This window comes from Nannospalax galili, unplaced genomic scaffold (genome assembly GCF_000622305.1).
Source record: "Nannospalax galili isolate Female #2095 unplaced genomic scaffold, S.galili_v1.0 scaffold637, whole genome shotgun sequence".
NCBI lineage: Eukaryota > Metazoa > Chordata > Mammalia > Rodentia > Spalacidae > Nannospalax > Nannospalax galili.
The window spans coordinates 1,051,118-1,073,195 of record NW_008340411.1 but is presented as its reverse complement, the minus strand read 5'-3'; the positions used below and the strand labels follow the sequence as shown (position 1 = coordinate 1,073,195).

Genomic DNA, 22,078 nt, shown 5'->3' with positions numbered 1-22,078 from the left:
AGATTTGTAGTATTTGCAATAAATGTGAAATCTATGACTCCTAAGTTATTTTTAGTAGGTCAGAAAAAAAGGTGTAACATTTAAAATATTTATCATGTTTTGAGGTGTTGCTCTTCATATTAAAGAGTTTATTCTCTAAGGTTTACTTTGTCATTGCTGTAGAAACATTGTTGATTTTCAGGGCTTCAAAAGGTCTCTTTGTATTTCATAGTATTCTTTTTCCCTCATAGGATCTTGTCTGGGTCTTATGATAAGACCTCTCGGATCTGGTCCTTGGAAGGAAAGTCAATAATGACAATTGTGGGCCATACAGATGTTGTGAAAGATGTGGCTTGGGTAAAAAAAGGTAGGCCTTTACTTAAAAGGAACCTCAGAGCCAGGTGTGGTACACATGCCTTTAATCCCAGCACTTGGGAAGCAGAGGGAGGCAGATCTCTTGAGTTCAAGGCAGCCTGGTCTACATAGTGAGTTCCAGGCCAGCTGAGGCTACAGGGAGACCCTGTCTCAAAGAGACCAAAAAAAAAAAAAATCTGAAATTTAGAAATGAGTCATTTTTAATGTAGCAGAAGAATTGGATAAAGAAATGCCTCATGCCTTAGGTGCTGTGAAGTCTTCCAGAAATGTAGTACACAGAAGAAAAGATTATGTTGTAAAAATCTGTAAATTGCTGGGGCTTGAGAGTTGGCTCAGCAGTTAAGAACACTAGCTGTCTTGCAGAAGACCCAGGTTCGAATCTCAGCACCCACATGGCAGCTAACAACTGTCCGTAACTCCAGTTCCAGGGGATCCAACAGCCTTTCTTCCACAAGTATTGCACAATACAGGTGCACTTATCTACACGTAGGCAGTACACACATAAACATAAAATAAAAATAATAATTTTTTTTTTAAATCTGTAAATTGCTGTCTTCTTTTTGTGCAGTGCTGGGGATTAAACAGAGGGCTTTGTGCATGCTGGTCAGCTTTCTACCACTGAGCCACATCCCCCAGCTCCACCAAGTCCATATATTTATGGAAGTAAATCTTCATAGAAAGTGTATCAAGGAGTTTACATTTTCAAGTTATTAAATGTACTGAACATCTAACTTCTATTTTGGAAGAATCTTCTTTTGGACTGGGGGGTTGGCGTTATAGGACCTCACTGTGTAGCCCAGGCTGATCCTAGAATTTGCCACCCTTCTGCCCACCTGAGGCCTGGGATTACATATGTGCACCACCATGCCTAGCTTAATAATCTTCCCTTTTCACCATGTTAGCTTTCTTTTCAAAGCAGTCCATCTGTTCATTTAAAAAAAAAAAAAACACAAAAATAATGTTTATGACCATGATGTATTCAAAGGTTTGTACTAATTTGTTCTTGTTTCTCTTCAGACAGTTTATCTTGCTTACTACTGAGTGCCTCTATGGATCAGACTATTCTCTTATGGGAGTGGAATGTAGAGAAGAACAAAGTGAAAGCCCTGCACTGCTGCAGAGGGCATGCTGGGAGTGTGGATTCTATAGCTGTGGATAGTTCAGGATCTAAAGTAAGTTATGTTGTATTATTTTTCTGTTGCTGTGATAAAACACTGTGGCCAAGGGAGCTTACAGAACAAAGAGTTTAGTTGCGCTTATGGTTCCAGAGGAATCAGTCCATCATCGCAGGGAGGCATGGTGGCAAAAAGGTGGCATTGAAGTAGAAAGAGAAGCACTCATGTCTTCAAGCAGGCACAGGAAGCGGGGGGGTGACTGGAAATGCAGCACGCAGAGGTTAAGAACTCTCTAAGCCCACCCCCAGTGACATGCTTCCTCCAACATGGCCATACTTGCTAAAACCTCCCCAACCAGAGCCACCAACAGGAGACAAAATGTCCAACTACTTAGAGCATTCTCATTCAGATCACCACATATGTCTTACGACTGTTGTGTTCAATTAGAATTTAAGCATCTTTTAAAATATTTTTGGGAGGGGGTTTATTTTTATTTTACGTGTATGTATGGTGTCCTGTATCATGCAGTACCTACCTGCAGAGGCCAGAAGAGGGCGTTGGATCCCCTGGAACTTGAGTTAAGGATGGTGGTTAGTCACTATATGGGTACTGAGAACCTAACCTGGGTCCTCTGCAAGAACAGCCAGTGCTCTTAACTGCTTAGTCATCTTTCCAGCCCCAGAATTTCAGTATCTTAATAAATATTTTTTTCTACATCTACATACATACATTCCTTATGATTGTCATAACTTCCAAAGTAAATAGTCATACAATAAGAAAAATAGATCTACTTCCCCAGTCTGGGTTTTTTCTTTTTTTTTTTAAGAAATCATATTTAGCCAGGCATAGTAGCACATGCCTTTAATCCCAGCACTGGGGAGCCAGAGGCAGGAGGACCTGTGTGAGATCAGGGCCAGCCTGATCTACATAGCAAGAGCCAGGTCAGCTAGGGCTACAGGGAGACCTTGTCTTAAAAAACTAGAAAGACGGACTGGAGAGATGGCTCAGCAGTTAAAGAGCACTGGTTGCTCTTGCAGAAGACCCAGGTTCGGTTCCCAGCACCCACATCCTAACTCCAGTTCCAGGGAATCTTGACAGTCTTTTGACCTCCATGGGTATTGTGCAACACTGTTGCACTTACATACATGCAGGCAGTACACTCATACCATAAAATAAAAGTAAATAAATAAAACATTAAGTTAAAAAAAAAAAACTAGAAAGAGAAGGGAGGGAGGGAGGATGGAGAGAGAGCAAGTAAATAAATATAAAATGCCTAGATGAGGAACTAGAGAGATGGCTCAGCAGTTAAGAGCACTAGCTTGTCTTGCAGAGGACCCAGGTTCAAATCTCAGCATCCACATAGTGGCAGCCGTCCCATAATTCCAGTTCCAAGGGAATCTGACGCCCTCTTCTGACCTCCACAGGCATGGCACCATACAGATGCACTTTCATGCATGCAGGTAATGGACTCATACACATAAAATAAATGATAGCTGAGCCTTACCATACACTAAGGTTAATGTTAATCAAGTTTATGTTACCATCAGTGCTGATCTACACCTTGCTCTTGCCCCTCACTTAAATCTCCAACCTCTTATTTTTTTTCTATTTTGAGATAGATTTTGAACTCTAGCCCAAATAGGTTCTCAACTCTGTAGCCCAGACAGTCCTGGAACTCTCACTGAATAGTCCAGTCTGGCCTTAAACTCCTGTTGATCTGCTTGTCTTTGCCTCCTGAATGTTGGGATGACTGGCATGAGCCACCATGCCCAGTCTGATCTATTTATCATGACAATGTGGTAAAAGTTCATTAAAAAGACACAAGCCAAAGAATAAAATATAGGCTTATGAACGATTACAGACCCTCTTAGCATTTGAGGCTCCCTGTGCTGCACTGGAGAATCCTGGGTTTAAGAGTGTTTCCTTAGTACTTCTTTGTAACTTAGAGAACAGAGGACATTTTGATGCATTCAGAAGTAAAGATTTGTGATTTTTGTACAGAGCCACAGAGTTTACATATTGATGAGTCCAAATGCAAATAAATTAACCATTCCCTGTCTTTTGACTGGGTAGTTAAGACATCTATATTCTTGAATTTGTTAAAGCTCAGAAGAAAATTTGATTGTGATAGTCAAAGAAAGAGTGAACAACCTGGCATATGGTGATGATACATTGTGGCCTCAGCAACCAGTGGAACAGAGGCCTGAATGTGTCCAACACACCTGATCCTTCTCGGGTACCCAAGTCACCCTTATTTATTTTGTACCTTAAACTGATTTTCCTCAGATAGCTGTATTTCCTGGGTTTTATTTCCTGTATTATTTGTCCCTGAAAAAGTTTAACTTCATTCTCTGAAATACAGATTCTATTTTTTAAAGTTCTAGATGCAGAAAAGACCTACTAGTATAGTAGTATGGGGCAGTTGCTCGCTTTGACCTCAGAAGCTATGGCCAGGACATAGGGCCACATAAGAATGGCCGTTCTGCCTGAATGCCATGCAGATAATACCCTAATAGTAAAGGATTTCAGAGCCTGTATACCAGAGGGATTATGCAGTCAGAGCAAAAGTTTGAAAGTAAAAATTTAAAAAGGTGTATGTGGGGATAATATGAGTTATATATTACATAGCTTTTCTCTTTCATGTGTGTCTATTTAGTTTTGCAGTGGTTCCTGGGATAAGATGCTAAAGATCTGGTCTGCAGGTAAATATTTTTTGTACTTTTGACTAATTAATGAGTTCAAGAATTTTAATAAAAGGACTTTGTATGTAATATTTTGCTGTAAAAATAGACCAAAGTGATTTAGTATATATGAAAAGGAGCATAGTATGAAGACAAATTAGAACATTTCTGAGGCTGGAGATATGGCTCAGAGGTTAAATGCACTGGCTGCTCTTGCAGGCTCAAATCCCAGCACCCACTTGGTAGCTAACAGCTGTCAGTAACTCCAGTTCCAGAGAATCCGATGCCCTTTCTGGCCTCTTTGGGCATTGCACGGCATGGGTTTGCTTACATGTGGGCAAAATACTCATACACTTAAAATAAAAATGAATTTTGAATCATTTTACTCTGCACTCTTTTTTTTTTCCCAAGGGGGGGATCTCGTGGTTCAGACTGGCCTTGAATTTACAGTATAGTCATGGATGACCTTGAACTCCTGATTACTTGACAAGTATGTACCACCATACCCAGCTATTTGAGGAATTTCTTAAGTAAACTTACTTCCTTGTGAAATTTATTTATTTATTCATTTTAAGCTGGGCATGGTGGCACATGCCTTTAGTCCCAGCACTTGGGAGGCAGAGCCAGGCAGATCTCTGTGAGTTCAAGGCCAGCTGGTCTACATATCGAGTTCCAGGTCGGCTGGGACTACAGGAAGTCTGTCTCAAAAAGGCAAAAAAAAAAAAGATTTTTGTGAGACATTTGCCTTTGATCCCAGTACTTAGGAGGCAGAAGCAGAGGGAGCTCTGTGAGTTTGAAACCAGCCTGATCTACATAACAAGTTTCAGGGCAGCCAAATACATAGTGAGACCCTGTTTCACAAACCAAAACAAAAATTTTGATGCAGGCCCCTTTTTTTTTTCTTTTTTTTTTTTTTTTTTTTTTTTTTTTTTTTTTTTGAGACATGTTCTTGGCTAGCCTGGAACCTAGAACTAGCTGTGGAGACCAGCCTGTCCTCATACTTACTGTGATCCTCCTGCCTTTGCTTCCCAAGTGTTGGGATTATAGGCATGCAACATCACACCCAGTTTGTTTTGAAATATAGACTGAAAAGCACAATTGAAGGAGGAGGAGAGGGACTCTTTCTAAGAAAAGTCCAGAGACAGTGATAAGAAGAGTGGGGGAACCAATATAGATACTTAAATTTTGAAACCTACTAGCTAGAACTATTTACTGAATACACACACATAAAGAGGTCAGAATACTTAACATTACTTGTGATGGAGTTGTTTACAGAATATTTCCAACAACTTACAGTAATGGTGACCCCATGCACAAGTCCCACACAAACTCAGATAAAAACCAGCACAGAACTAGGAAAATGGGCAGGAAGCCCCAACCTTAGTCAAGGAACTATTGGCAGCTGATCACTGCTGGGTGAGGGAGAGTTGGTCTTCTTTAAAGGAGGGATGTTAGACTGAACAGGCTTCAGTGAATGAATTCACACTGAGGGACATCTGGATACACAAACCTAACTCCATAGACCTTAACATATATGAATGCATGAAATCTGGGGGATGGGCTATGGAAGGATATAGATAGGGGAGGGGTCTAAATATGATTAAGATGGATTGTATGAAATGCACAAAAATTCAATAAGATATGTATCAATAATAATTAGAAAATAATAATAATAAAAGAATATTTCCTACAATACAGCCAACAAAGAAAGTTGACAGGGATCAAAGCCAGCTTAACCAGTTTTAAGCAATGTGTAAGATTGCAGAAAATAAATATATAAACATATTTAGTAGGTATTAGAAAATTCTTAAAGCAAGCAATTTTGAAAAAAGCAGTTTAGAAAATTTTCCTTTTGTAAATTTTTTTTTTTATAGTATTGGGTAAATGAGATACTACTTGGGATTAGCTATTACTGTTGAGGGTTTATAATTTAGTTAGGAAAAACAGCAATATTCATGAAAGTTACAAAATATGAAGAGCTACAGTTTTCAGTTTGGGTGTGCCACCTAGCCAAATGATGTATATGACAGAGTTTAAAAGCTCCAAAAATATTGAAGGGTCTGGGGGGTATGGATGGCTTAGTTGATAAAGCTGCTGCCTGCTTCTGAGATTTAAACCCAGAAAACTACAAAACAACTATGAAGCACTCATTTTTGTTAGGAAAAGGAAATTATGAGTAAGCATGGCCAAACTACATCCCCTAACCTGAGTTTACTTTATTATTTTCTGTATAACATAAATGTAATCTAGTCATAATCTAGAATAGCAGTTTTTCTTAGCTATGGTAAAGTGACCCATATTCATAATGATGACTTTAAAGATGAGATTTCATACTGATTAGTTTGGGGTTTTTGTTTTTTTTTTAATGTGTATGCGTGTATTGCCTGCATGTAGGTAAGTGCACCCATGTCGTGCAGTGCCCGCAGAGGACAGAAGAGGCTGTTGGATCCCCTGGAACTGGAGTAATAGACAGTTGTTAGCTGCCATGTCGGTGCTGGGATTCAAACCTGGGTCTCCTGCAAGAACAGTCAGTGTTCTTAACCGCTGAGCCATCTCTCCAGTCCCAGTTTGGGTTTTTTTTTTTTAACATACCTTTTCCCCCTTTTTAATGTTTGACGATTGCTACTCCAGGTATTGGGGGGGGGTTGTTTTGTTTTGTTTGCTACTACTGGAGATTGCACCTAGGCCCTCATGCATGCTGGTCAAGTGCTATACCACTGATCTATATCCTTCAGCAGTCAGATAATTGTTTTATATGTAACTTTCTGTTAACCAAAATGATAAGACTATACACCTAATCCCTAATTAATTAACATAACACAAAAAACTATATACCCAGAAGTACAGAGTATTCTTTCAGTTTGTGATTAATATTGACTAAGTTCTTCAAATATCAAATATTATTCTCTATGATGCAGTCCCTACAGATGAAGAAGATGAAATGGAGGAATCCACAAATCGACCAAGAAAGAAACAAAAGACTGAGCAATTGGGACTAACAAGGGTAGGTGTTCATAAAAACTGACTGACTTTGGTCTGTTTGCACAGCATGGGTGTACTTACATACATGATGAAAATAATGGTAATTCAGTTGTCCTTTTGTTTACATTTCCTTTTATTTGATCTTGCCTTGTCAACCATGATTATACTTTCTTTCTGTGGGTTTATAAAACATTTTATTATGAACATGTACTGTTATATTTATCTGAGTCTTGACTGTTGTCAGGCTTACAGGTTGGTAAGGCTGTCATGGTACATTCTGAAGTAGGATCTTCTAATCATCACAGCTTTTACTACAGTTAGGTAAAGAATCTAATTACCTAACTGTTTATTTGTTTCGGGGTTGGAGAGATGGCTCAGTGGTTTAGAGCACTGACTGCTCTTGAAGAGGACCCGGGTTTGATTCCCAGCACCTACATGGTAGCTATGAACCATCCTTAACTCCAGTTCCAGGAGAATCTGACTCCCCCTTCTGACCTCCACAGGTGCACTCACTTACATGCAGGCAATATGCTCATGCACATAAAATAAAAATAATAAGTAAAATATTTAAAAATAATATTTGTTTCATGTACTGAAGGTGTAATTCTTTTTAGGGATTCCAGTTATATCCTAAATCACTAGAAATTCTGAGTTTATTTTGGGGTGTAATATTATCATTTAGCTGTTAGATCTCATTAAACCAAAGTGGGTTTTGTTTTAAGACAGGGTCTCCCTGTAGCTCCAGTTGGCCTGGAACTCCCTGTGTATACCAGGATGGCTTCAGTCTCACAGGGATCCACCTGCCTCTGCCTCCCAAGTGCTGGAATTAAGCTACCACATCCTAAACCAAAGTCTTTTTATATGTTTTTAGACAGGGTCTTTCTATGTAGCACAGGCTGTCGGGAACTCATTAGGTAGCTCACTATGTGCTGGGAGTACAGGTATGTGTCACCAACCTGGGTTTTTTTTTTCCTCCTTAAATATTTCATTGACAAGTAGCAATTGAATCTATTCAAGGTGTACAACATGATGATTAGATAAACATGCACATTGGTTAATGACTATCATGCTCACATTGACATGTCTGTCACTGCCATTCTTCATTAGGTTCCCAGAATTCCATCTTCTAACTGAAAGTTTCTACTGTTCAACCAGTATTTCCCCATTTCTGCCACACCTGGCAATGACCATTCTGTCTACTTTGTGAGGCAGGCTTTTCATCCAGGTTCTTGGACATTTTGTTTTATTATTAAGATATTTGTTAGGGGGTTGGGGATTTAACTCAGTGGTCAAGCACTTGCCTAGCAAGCGCAAGGCCCTGGGTTCGGTCCTCAGCTCTGGGAAAAAAAGATATTTCTTATAATGTGATCCAACCTGTTTTACTTAATGGGAAGGGTGATACTGAGTCAGGTTTTTAAAAAAACATATTTTTCCAGCACTGGGGTGGCAGAGGCAGGTGGATCTCTGTGAGTTCAAGGCCAGCCTGGTCTCCATAGTGAATCCAGGATAGCTGGGGCTACAGGGAGACACAGCTGGAAAAAAAAAAAAAAAAAAAAAAAAAAAGAAAGAAAGAAAAAGAAAACAACCCATATTTTTCATTCTTAGTTTTTCATTTTAAGTTGTTGAAAATTAGAAATCAAATGATCATAAATGATTCACGCAACTAACATATATGCAAATGACATAAACAGTAGCACTTTCTGGTTCCAACTAAAAGTAGTGATTTGTAATTTCTTACTACCTTTAAATATAGGCTATTATATATTATATAGACTGTAGGAAGAAACTCTGATAGGACAAATTAAAGGGGGAAATGCCTTGCCAATTGAATATTCTGTGCATAATTTATGTTGATAAATATTTCTAATAAAATTTCTGGCAATGACCATTCTGTCTACTTCATGAGGCAGACTTTTCATCCAAGCTCTTGGACATTTTGTTTGAGAGATGGCTCAGCAATTAAGAACACAGACTGTTCTTGCAGAAGACCTGGGTTCAAATCCCAGCACCCACATGGCAGGTAACAACTGTCTGTAACTCCAGTTCCAGGGGATTCAACAGCCTCTTCTGTTCTCTGCAGGCATTGCATGACACGGGTGCCCTTACCTACATGCAGGCAATACAAACATACACATAAAATCAAAATAATAAATATTTTTTTAAAAAAATTCTTTGAGTTAGAAAATAATGAGAATTTAGGTTTTTCTATTTTCCTTAATTAAAATGTGCCATATACAGAGTGTATAGCTTAAGTCTATAGCTCTGAATTTTTACAAATGTGTATACTCTAGTAATCACTATTCAAATCAGCACCTTAGAAGACCTGCTCTGCTGTATCTTATAGTCAGTAGCTCCTTCTGATTTATGCCATCTTAGGTTAGATTTAGATTCTCCTATATTTAAATTTCATTTACCTGTGAGATTCATGCTGTTATATTTAATAGTGGTTCTTTTCATTATACATGACATTTTACCATTCTATTGTATACAGTAGAATACATTTCTTCCATTCTTTCAATGGACATTTAGGTTGTTTTCAGTTTTTGGCTACTATGACTCAGTCTACTAAGAAAGTTGTCTTTTAGATTAAATATGCAATGGTTGTACATGTGTCAAACTGTAGAAGTAGAATCAGAGGGTCACAGATTGTGTATATGGTTGCTTATTTAAAAATTGTGTGTGTGTGCGTGTGTATCTGTACACACGCACACACACACACACACACACACACACACTGCTGTGCAGGTGTGGTGGCTGGAAGACATCCTCAGGAAGGCCATCTTTCTCCATTGAGACAGGGTCTCATCGGCCTGACACTCACCAGTTAGGCTAGACTGGCTGGCCAGTGAGCTCCAGGGATACATTTGTGTCTTTCCCGGGTTCTGGGACAAAAGTACACACAACCATGCCCAGCTTTTTATATGGTTCTGGGGACCCATCTTAGGTCTTTGTCCTTCAAGGCAAACACTTTACTTAATGAGCCGTGTCCCCAGCCCCCAAATAATGCTTATTTGTTTGCAGTGCTAAGAACTGAACTTGGGGTCTCATGCATTCTCAGCAAGTGCTCTTCCACTGAGTTATTCCCAGCCCTGTTACTTTTCTAAATGTTAAGTGTTGTCAGTAAGTTTTCGCTGTAACAGTGGGTGAAAGTTAAAGTTATTCCACATCCCTACGAGCACTTGATATGGTGGCCTTTTTAAAGCCATGACTGTCTTTATTATATATTTTATACTTAACTTATTCCCCTAACACCCCCCACCCCGAGGATCTCTTTGTTTTGCCAAAGCTGGCCTAAAATTTAAAGGACTCAAGTGTCCTATTGCCTTAACCTCCTTAGTAGCTGAGACCACAGGGCATGCCCCATTCACACACAGCTTTTTTTTTTGGTTTTCTTGAGACAGGGTTTCCCTATAGCCCCAGCTGGCCTGAAACTCACTATATAGTCCAGGCTGGCCTTGAACTCACAGAGATCTGCCTGCCTCTACCTCCCAAGTGCTGGGATTAAAGGCATACACCACCACTCCCGGCGCTTAACTGACCTTTTAAAAAGGATATCATGGTGCCACATGCCTGTAATCCCATCATGGGGAGGCAGAGGCAGGAGGGTCAGGAGTTTAAAGCCAGCTTTGGTACACAGTGAGAGCCCTAACTCACTATGAGTTAGGTTATATGAGACCTTGTTTCAAAAATAAATAAATAGTGTATCATTTATTTTATTCTTGGTGGTATACAGTAGAATATAACTTTAGCCCTAGTTAGCACTTTGATACTGACTTGTAAAATGCCCATTCATAGATGTTTAGCTTTTTTTTAAAAACCAAGAAACAAGTAGTTTTATTTATTTTATATTTTGTGTGTGTGTGTGTGTGTGTGTTTGTGTTTGTACATGCACGCTCGCTTATACAGGTATGAGTGGGGAGCACATCAAGGTATGTGTGGAGGTCACAGGACAACTTGGGGAAGTTGGTTCTCCTACCATATGGTTCTGGAGATTAAATTTAGGTTCCTTACTCCCTGACCCATTTCAATGGCCCCTCTTAGCTTATTTTCAAAAGTGTTTTGCAGTCCTAGTTTGGTTTCTATTGCTGTGATAAAACACTTGGGCCAAAACCAACTCGGGGAGGAAAGGGGTTTATTTGACTTATAATAAGCTCACAGTCCATTGTCAAGGGAAGCCAGGGCAGGAACTCGGGGCAAGAACTGAAGCACAGCCACAAAGGAAAGCGGCTTACTGTTTTGCTCCCCTGGCTTGCTCAGCTACTTCTTTTACAGTCCAGGCCCATGTGCCCAGGGATGGCATCACCCACAGTGAGCTAGGCCCTCCCATGTCGACTAACAATTAAGAATATGCCATATTGACAGCCTGATGGAGGCCATTTCTCAGTTGAGATTCCTACTTCCTGGGTGTGTCAAGTTGACAGCTGAAGGTAACCAGGACATTTACCTCTTACTAACTTGCTGGAGTTCTTTATCAGAATACAAGTTCCTGCTGTATACATGCATTGCAGATACTGTCTTCCACTCATTGTCTTGCTGGTACCTATTATCTTTGGGGTATACTTTCATAAGCTTCCATGTTCATTTTATTTGAGAGAAGTACTATACTCTTATTTTCCCAGTTAAAAAATTTTATTTTAAAGGTAAATTTCACAGATACCCAATGTACTATACTAAGGTATATAATCCAGTAGCTTTTAGTATATTTGTAATATCATATAACCACCCTTCTATGTTTGTTTTTTGTTTTTGTTGTTTTTAAAATAGCCTATAGCCCACACTAGTGTTGAACTTGTTGTATAGCCTAGGATAGCTTTGAACGCCTGCTCCTCCTCAAGACCCCCATAACCCCCTGCCCCAGTGCTAGGATTACAGGCTTTGGCCACCACACCCAGAGGTATGCTCATTCACATTTTTATAGGGCTTAAACTCATGAATTCACAAATTATAATTGAATTTTTTCCAAGAAACCCTTAAAGCACTGGTAGTGAAAATTGTGCTGTGATTAGAACAGAAAAATTTAGATTTTAGAAAAATAGCACAAGATCTATTAAAAGTTACCTTTTCTGCATTACTTTCTAGTACCCAACCCGTATTAATATTATTAATGCTGCTGATCAGTTACTTTACCTGTCATTTGTCTCATATTAACACTCAGGATTTTTTCCTCTGTAACGCCAGTTATTTTTTTCCTCTGGTATTACTCCACTTTAGTTGTTTATAGTAAGTGTCAAGGTTGATGGTTATCAATTAGGTTACAGAGCAGTCCATCATCTGCAGAACTCAGTTGTTCCTTTGTAGTCTGTTCTTTCTCTTGTGTCAGTCCCTCACAGCCATGCATTTGTTTTTGTTCCTATGGTTTTTTTCTTCCTCCTCTTTCTCCTCTTCCTCCTCTTCCTCCTCCTCCTCCTCCCCCTTCTTCTTTTCCTCCTCTTCCTCTTCTCTTTTTTCTTCTTCTCCTTCTTCTTCGAGACAGGGTCGCACCCTGTAGTCCTCCTCCTCCTCCTCCTTCTTCTTCCAGAATGTCTTAAATTTTGACAGTGTGTATAGTCTTGAGTTGACCCTTTTTAGTATTTGAGATTCATCTATGTTGTTGAGGGTTTCAGTGGTCTGTCTGTTAGATGCTGAGTAGGATTCTATTGTATGAATATGCTACAGTTGGCATAAGTTGAGAGTTACTTGGTTAATTTTCAGTTTGGAAGTTTTGAATGAAGAATGAAACAGCCATCTACATGTATGTTCCTTTTTTGTGAGCTTAGTTTTAACATTCTTATGCTGGCTAAGAATGAGATACTCATTCATGAACGTTTACCTGTTGTTTCCACCTTATCTGAGGGGCTTCTGATAACCTTTTACTTTACTTTTGTTTTAATATTATATCAAGCTGGACACATTAGCACATGCCTGTAATCGCAGCACCTAGGCAGCTGAGGAAGGCCAGCTTGGGCTACTTTTTTTAAAAAGGATGATATCAGAGGTGGTCCTGTTCCACACTTCTCTAACAGGTTCCTTCTTCAGGAAAATTTTAGAGCTGGAAGAGAGACCTTAGGGTTATTTGGTCCTGCCAAACAACCAATTTATCATTTACTTTTATCCTATAGAGATCTAAGAGTTTTTATATTTTTGAGGGAAATATGCAATGGTAACTGCATGTGACCTGCAAAGATTGCAATATTTATCTGCGGGCCCTTTAATGAAAATATTTGGGACCTACCATAACCCTTCCTATTACAGATGTAATATATTTAAAGAGGTTAAGTATAGCTGTTACAGAGTAGGCTGTTTCCCACTCCATCATTGTTGTCCTTTCTCTCTTATATGTTCCTTATGCGTAAGACAGGCACTATACCTAGTTTAAGGAAAACATGAAGGATTCTGAAGCATTAATAAGTGAGCTGTGGACATTATTTAAAGATTAAATAGTAGGATCAAAAGATGCTGGGGAAATGGGATGTTAAGAACAGTGTGTTGAGATTAATTTAGCTGGAGGAATCAGGTAGAAATTAGCAGCACTTTGACTCAAACCTGTATCTCAAAACCTAGACCTCAAAACTTTTTCTGCTGTGAAGCAGGTTCACTGATTGCCAGTCCAAAGGAGGCACTACCCCCCAGGAAGGAAGGTAGTAAAGATATCTCTGTTAACCACTAGGGATTAGGAGTGTTAGCACTTGGGATGCAGTTTTGCTAATTGCCTGAATCTGGTGAGACAGAACATATTCACATGCTACAAGTATGAAGTGGATTTATCACAAAAGGAAGCAAGGTTCAACAGAAATCTAGGATCCATTGTGATTTGGTGTTTTAAGGATCAGGAAAGCTGCCTAGAGAGGATAGTCTGTGTGTGCCAAATTTACACCACAACTGAAGGATGCCAAAAAGCAACCAAACCCATGGGTCATGTGGCTACTGGGCAATTAGGGACTGAAACAGAGCTCAGGCTGTTCTGGTCAGTCTGTCTGCTCAGGTTGTTATATTCCCAGCACATTCACAGTTACTCTGCAAACCACAGGCAAGAAGAAAGGACAGAGACTAGGTCAGGCCAAGTCCCCCAGGGGACAGTCCATCACTAATATTCAATATTTGTCAGTTGGGAGAGTTAAGTTGCTATTTATACTGCCACAAATGAAAATTAAGACAGATGAACTCTCAGAATGCATTGGAAACACTAGAAACTTTGGAGTAATGTTTGGGTTTAAACTTGAGTCTGCTACTTAAAAGGTGTATAACCTAACCTTGAACAAGTTATCTTTTTCAGCTTTAGTGTCTTCATATATATAAAATAAATTACTTGGGGCTGGAAAGATAGCTCAGTGGTTAAGAGCACTGGATGCTCTTGCACAGGACATAGGTTTTGTTCCTAGCACCTACATGGCTGCTGACAACCGTCTGTGACTCCAGTTCTAGGGGATCTGACACCTTCTTCTGGCCTCCTCAGGCATTACATACACATGTGCACTTATACATGTAGGTAAAATACTCGTACACATAAAAATGAATACCAAAAAACATAAAAATAAATTAAAAGTATGTATTATGGGGGCGCTCATCTGGTTTATGCAGCAAGTGTCTTTATTTGCTGAACCATCTCAACAGCCCTATATTTTTTAAAATTTGTTTTGTGTGTAGAGGTGAGAGGATAACTTGTGGGAGTCTGTTTTCTCCTTCTACCATGTGGGTCCTTAGGATAGAACTCAGCTTCTCAGGAAGGCTGATTTCTATGAGTTCCAAGCTAACCTGGTTTATGTGGTTAAGTTCTAGGCTAGCCAGGGCTACATAGTGAGACCCTGATTCAATAAAATAAAACGCTAGGCATGTGGGCTTTTGACATTTCTAGCTACTCTTGTTTCCATTATTCTGAAGTGAAGATGCTTACCCCTTTTGGGGACTTTTCATTTCTAGACTCCCTTGATGACCCTCTCTGGACACACAGAGGCAATTTCCTCAGTACTTTGGTCAGATGCTGAAGAAATCTGCAGTGCATCTTGGGATCACACAATTAGAGTGTGGGATGCTGAGTCTGGCAGTCTTAAGTCAACTTTGGTAAGACTTAATTTTGGTGTTCCTCTGATTCATTTTATTTTTTTCAGTAATAAATTTCTAAAGGTGGTTACCTTTAGCCCACTGTGGTTAAATGTTTTCTTTTCATTTTCAGACAGGAAATAAAGTGTTTAATTGTATTTCCTATTCTCCACTTTGTAAACGTTTGGCATCTGGAAGCACAGATAGGCATATCAGACTGTGGGATCCCCGAACAAAAGGTACATTGAATCCACTAAGGAATATTAAGAATACAAAACAACAAAATATTTGCACAAATATTCTTTAGGTTTGTTTTGTTTTTCTTTTCTAAAATTCAGTGCTTTTTTTTTTTTTCTTTTTTTTCCTCTTTGTTCAGATGGTTCTTTGGTGTCGCTGTCCCTCACCTCTCATACAGGCTGGGTAACATCAGTAAAGTGGTCTCCTACCCATGAACAGCAGCTGATTTCAGGCTCTTTAGATAACATTGTCAAGCTGTGGGATACCAGAAGGTAAATCGTGGAGCTGGAGAAATGGCTCAGTGGTTAAGAGTGCTTCCTGTTCTTGCATAGGTCCTGAGTTCACTTTTCAGCACCCCATCAGGCGGCTTGCATCCACCTGTAACTCCAGCTCTGGGGGATCTGATGACTTTGACTTCTGCAGGCACTGTGCATCTGCACTCACTTGCATATACACATTCACATACAGTTAAAAATAAAATAAGGAGCTAGAGAGATGTCTCAGCAGCTAAGAGCACTGGCTGCTCTTGCAGAGGACCCAGGTTTGGTTCCAAGCTCCCATATGGCAGCTAACAACTATCTATAACTAGTTTCAGGGAATCCGACATTCTTTTATGACTTCTGTGGGCATTGCATGTCATGGATGTACTTACATACATGCAGACAATACATTCATATACATAAAATAAAAATAATAAAGAAAATATTTAAAAATAAATATTTTTTATTAAAAAGAAAGTAAATTTTTATTATAATCTGCAAAACAAAGATGTCAGTTACCATTATATATAGAGAAAATGAAGTAATTATTCAAATGCAGTAGGGTTATATTATGATAAATACTGATACTCAAGCCCAGGACTGGACTGTGGGCATAACTCAGTCAGTAAAGTGGTTACAACCCCAGAACCCCTGAACCCATGGAACCCCAGAACCTATGTACAAAAAGCCAGATGTGGTGAAGTATACTTATAATCTTAGCACTGAGGAGATGGAGGCAGGAAGCTCCCTGGGTCTTGCTAGCTAGCCAGCCTACCCTACTTGGTGCGTCTTATGCTCTGACCTACACATGAGCATGTGTGCAAATGCACACACACACATCCAAAGCCCTGAAACAAAGGAATTTTATTCATGTTAATATGTTTTCAATCATTCTGAAAGAATTAAAATCCATATCACTTACTTGTACCACTCAGAAAAGTCTGTTTGTAAAATCCATTTCTGACTTTATTATGCAGTAGAAAAAGTTTAGAAAGATTATCCTGAACCTTAATATAAATTATATTAATGGAAAGTTTAATACATAAAGTTTAAACATGTCTTTAAAGATAATTAGATGCCAAAGAGATCTTTCTTACTCAAAGGCTAGTTGCTATGATACTAGTATATACAAATTACCCAAGTTACAATGTATGAAAAATTGATTTATATGTCTTTATAAATAGAAGAGATACATTAACTAGGTACCCATTTGTGTATGTTGTTAATTGAATTTTAAATCTGCCTTCTAACAAGACCTTAAATCTGCCTTTTTACATCCTATGATGCCTTACCTGTTATCTAGAAGGTTTACACATTTTAATTGACATTTCATATGATAGTTGACATAGTTTTTCATGATAGTAGTATGAACAAAGTGAAACAGGGTAAAGCTGCACTTCATTGGTGAGAGCTTCTCTTTGAAGATATTTTAGTAGCAAGTTGCACATTTTGAAGTTTTAAGCTATGCACATATGACAGGAAACAGATAAGGTGGGATGAATTATGGAATATTGGTAAATAGCAAGAAGGCTAGGATTGATGAAGTAAACAAGAGTGGCAGAGCATGAGGTAGATAATGATTATATCAAGCAGGATTGGCAAAGCTTCAAGGGGTTTGAGCAAGGAACCAAGACTGGATGCTGAAAGACTTGTAATTCAAGACCCGGATCATGGTAGCCTAGACTGGTGGTAGCATTAGAGGTAAGTACTTGAGTTCTAGGTATTTTGAAGATATATCTTTCACAAGATTAATTTCTTGTGGATTAAATGTGGAGATAGGAGTCAAGAAATAGTGTCCACATTTTCTACTTGAGCAATTGGATATTAGTTCTTCTTACTATAGCAGGAAAAGTAGAAGATTGGGTTTGTGAGGGAAATTGAAGAGTTTTGATTTGGTTGTTTTAAAAGTCTCCTGCCCATCTAGCTCTCAGGTGTTGGGTATGCATTTCAAGCTCAAGGAGGAAGACTGGGTTGGAAATAGAAATTTAGGAGTTATTATATAAAGAGCTAGACAAATGGTATATAAATCAGAATTTTAACATTAAGTGATTATTGAGGGAAGGATGCTAAACCCAGTAAAGTTTTCAGAAAAATATGATTATTTATGTTTGTTTTAGTAGTGCAAATGCATATAACATGTTTGTATTTTCATCTTTTAGTTGTAAGGCTCCTCTCTATGATCTAGCTGCTCATGAAGATAAAGTTCTAAGTGTGGACTGGACAGACACAGGGGTAAGACTTTGTTAGTTATTTGGTGAAGAAGAAAACAGTTTCAATTTTTCTGATTCTGTTTCTGATTCTTTGTCTCTACCTCCCAAGTACTGGAGGTTACAGGTATGTACCATCACACCTGGCTCAACCCTCTTTTTATTTTGAGACAGGCTGTCAGTAATTTTCCCAGGCTAGCTTAGAACTAGGCTAGGCTCTAAATCTATGCTCTTCTGCCTCAGTCTCCTGAGTATTTAAGTGCTGTCCCCTCAGGCCCAGCTACCTTTTGAATATTTTATTTTAATTATTTTTATTTTATGTATATGAGTGTTTTGCCAGTATGTATGTAAGTGTACACTTGTGTGCAGTGCCCTCAGAAGCCAGAAGAAGCTGTCAGATCCCCTGGAACTGGGGTTACTAAAGGTTGTTAGCCACCATGTGGGTGCTGGGCTGACCTGGGTCCTCTGCAAGAGCAGGCAGTGCTAGTGCTGTTAACTATTTAGCCATCTCTCCAGCCCCTCTCATGAATATCTTTTGGGGGGTAGGGGCTTTTGAGACAGGGTCTCCCTGTAGCCCCAGCTGGCCCAAAACTTGCTGTGTAGATTAGGCTAGCCTCAATCTCACAGAACTCTACCTCCCTCTGTGTCCACAGTGCTATGATTAAAGGTGTTCACCACCAAGCCCTGGCTCCTAGTGGATATGAAACTTTTTTTGGGGGGGGGGGGTTCTTTTTGAGACAGGGGCTCCCTATAGCCCCAGCTGTCCTGGAACTCACTATGTAGACCAGGCTGGCCTTGAACTCACAGAGATCCACCTGCCTCTGCCTCCCAAGTGCTGGGATTATAGGCGTGAGCCACCACACCCGGCTGGATATGAAGCATTTTAAGTCCATAAATTTGTTACTTCACACTGATTTTCTATCAGTCAATCAGAAACACTTTTTTTGGCCTGGTGTGGTGGCTTGGTGGCACAAGCCTTTAATCACAGCACTGGGAGGCAGAGGCAGGCAGATCTCTGTGATTTCAGTGCCAGCCAGGGTTACATAGTGAGCCCCTGTCTTAGGAAACCAAATTAAAAAAAAAAGAAAATCTTTTGGGGGGGAAGTTTTTCTTATTTTTTTGTTTCTGTAAGGCAGGGTCTTGCTATGTAGCCTTGGCTGGCCTCAAACTTGCAATGATCTTCCTGCCTTAGCCTCCTAAGTGTTGGAATTACAGATGTATATAACACTATGCCCAACTAGGAAAATGTTACATAATAAGTACAGATTTTAAAAGACACTTAAAGAATTATAATTTGCACTGAGTATGGTGACGCACACCTTTAATTACAGTTCTCAGGAGGCAGAACCAGGCAGATCTATGTGAGATTGAGGCCAGCCTGATCTACATAGAGAGTTCCAGGCCAGCAGAGACTACAGTGAAACCCTGTCTCAAAAAAAAAAAAAAGAATTATTTTTATGTATATGCATAAACTTTTGTAGTCTTTAATTTTTTTCCAAGGGGCTGGAGAGATGGCTCAGTGTTTGTTAAGAGCACTGACTGCTTTTGCAGAGGACCCAAGTTTGATTCTCAGCACCCATATGGCAGCTAACAACCATCTGTAACTCCAGTTCCAGGGGATCTAATCCCCTCTTCTGGCCTCTGCTAGCATTGCACGACACAGGTACACCTACCTACATAGCAGGCAATACACTCATACACATAAAATAAAAATAATGAATAAAATATTTTTTTAAAAAAAGAATTTTTTCCAAATGTAGGTCCTAGGGCTATTTGAATACTTATAGCATACGTGTGCCTGCATTGCTTCAAGTTTGAGGTCAGCTTAGGCTATGTAGTAAGTTTGAGGCCAGCCTGGGCTACCACATGAGACCCTGTCTCAAATAAATAAATATAAACCTTTTTCTTAAAAAGGTAAAATTGGCCGGGCATGGCGGTACATGCCTGTAGTCCCAGCACTTGGGAGGCAGAGGCAGGTGGATCTCTGAGAGTTCGAGGCTAGCCTGGTCTACATAGTGAGTTCCACGACAGCTGGGGCTACAGGGAGACCCTGTCTCAAAAAGCTTTTAAAAAAAAAAGGTAAAATTGGGGGCTGGAGAAATGGCTCAGCGGTTAAGAACACTGTTCTTGCAGAAGACTCAGGTTTGAATCCCAGCACATGGCAGCTATCAACTGTCTGTAACTCCAGTTCCAGAGGATCCGATAGCCTCTTCTGTACTCTGCGGGCATTGCATGAAACGGGTGCACTTACCCACACGCAGGCCTAATAAATATAAATAAAAAATATTTTTTAAAAAAAAGTAAAGTAAAATTGTTACTCTTCTGCCGGACATGGTGGTGAACACTAATTCCAGCACTCAGGAAGCAGAGGCAGTTGGGTCTCTGAGTTCAGGGCCAGCCTGTATACATAGTAAGTTCTAGGCCAACCAGGGCTACATAGTGAAATCTTGTTTCCAAACAGACAAAACCCAAAAACCTGTTACTCTTCAAACTATTTTAGTTTATTACATACCTTAGCATACTTCATTTAGAGTAGAATAGCATACTGTGTCTCAACCAAGATGATTATTTTTAATGTTCTCATACACTGGATAGTAATAAAGATCGAGTATCCCTGATCTGAAATGCTTTGCATCAAAGCATTTCAGATTTCAGGTTTTGGAATATTTGCACATACATGAGAAATCTTGGAGATGGGACCCAAACTAAATATGAGATTCCATTTTAAGTACTGTGTTCAGTGCATATTAACCACTCATCTGTAATTCCTTTTGCAATCAGTCATATTTAGTTATGTCTAGCTAATATCTGAGACATTTATATTTACTGTGTATGTATTTTTCTTTTTATACAGCTACTTCTGAGTGGAGGAGCAGACAATAAACTGTATTCCTACAGATATTCACCTACCACTTCCCATGTGGGGGCTTGAAAATGCATAATTTGATCAAAGAGACTTTCTTGTTGGGTTTTGTTTTGCTTTTGAGATATTCTCTCACTGTTATGTCATAAAGACTATAAATAAAGTTGGTAGAGAAGGCCAAGGATGTAGCTCAGTTGGTAGTGTTTGTCTAGCATGCACCAAGCCCTACACAAAAATTAGGCATGGTGGTGTATCACTCTACTAGCCCTTGGGAGGTTGGAAAGCAGGAGGATCTGAAGGTCAAGGTCATCTTTAGATACATACCTAGTTCAACACCAGCCTGAGATATATGAAACTGTCTCGAAAGAAACCAGTAGAAAACCATCAGCTATCGTTGTTGATGCAGAGACAGAAAGCAGCCTTATAAAGTATATGTGATGGCTCATCTTTCATGATAGCTAACATTTCGCTAACCTCTTTCTTATTTATTACAATAAATATGTGGCCTGTGTTCTCTACCCTATACAGATTCCTTTTCTTCTCAGAATTTGAAGAAATAAGTAATCTTCATTTGACTGAATTTTTAAGATTACTTTTAAAGGTATTGGTTTAAATTAAAATTGCTTTTGAAGTATACAAAAGGATATATTGTGGGGCGTGGTGGTGCACACCTTTAATCCCAGTGTTAAGGAGGCAGAGGCAGGTGGATATCTGTGAGTTCAAGGCCAGTCTGGTCTACACAGTGAGTTCCAGGACAGCTGGGGCTACAGGAAGACCCTGTCTCAAAAAGACCCACAAAAAAAAAAAAAAAAAAAAAAGCACTGTAGTACACTTGTAATCTGAGCATTTAGGAAGTAGAGGCAGGAGGCTCAGGAGTTCAAGGTCATAATTTGTTTCATACGTAGTTCACAAGGGTCAGGCTGGACTATGTGAAACTCTGTCTCAAAAAAAATGAAGGAAAAAAAAAAGTGACAAGGAGGCCAGTGAGATGGCTCAGCAGGTAAAGATACTTGCTGCCAAACCTGATGACCTGAGTTCAATTCCCAGATCTGGAAGGTAAGAACTGACTCCTGCACATTGTCCTCTGACCATAAATGTGCACACCCCCCACCCTCAAATAATTTTAAAATTTAAAGTGATAGGAAAAATATTAATAATCTGACTTCCTATTAGATTAGTAATCTAATCTGTAATCATTATTGCAGATAAGTAATGTTTATAAAAAAATAAGACTTTGTTAGGTATTTGGAACATTAAGAAGTATATATATATGCTGGGGCTAGAGCGATGACTCAGTGGTTAAGAGTATGTAGTGATCTTGCAAGGATCCAAGTTGAGTTCCTAGCACCCACATTAGATGGCT

The 22,078-nt window shown here is 39.3% G+C and overlaps 1 protein-coding gene across 1 annotated transcript in view; it reads left to right on the top strand.

The window, feature by feature from the left end:
• Positions 1–21,077, top strand: part of Wdr12 (WD repeat domain 12) — a 29,625-nt gene extending 8,548 nt beyond the window's left edge. Inside the window, exons 6-14 of the mRNA XM_008835455.3 lie at positions 231–346; positions 1,372–1,526; positions 4,126–4,171; positions 7,069–7,154; positions 15,029–15,169; positions 15,282–15,387; positions 15,525–15,657; positions 17,805–17,877; positions 20,707–21,077. Coding sequence (XP_008833677.1) covers positions 231–346; positions 1,372–1,526; positions 4,126–4,171; positions 7,069–7,154; positions 15,029–15,169; positions 15,282–15,387; positions 15,525–15,657; positions 17,805–17,877; positions 20,707–20,784 — 934 coding nt within the window. The 3' untranslated portion in view covers positions 20,785–21,077. The remainder of the gene's footprint in view (positions 1–230; positions 347–1,371; positions 1,527–4,125; positions 4,172–7,068; positions 7,155–15,028; positions 15,170–15,281; positions 15,388–15,524; positions 15,658–17,804; positions 17,878–20,706) is intronic.
• Positions 21,078–22,078: the final 1,001 nt, after the last annotated feature.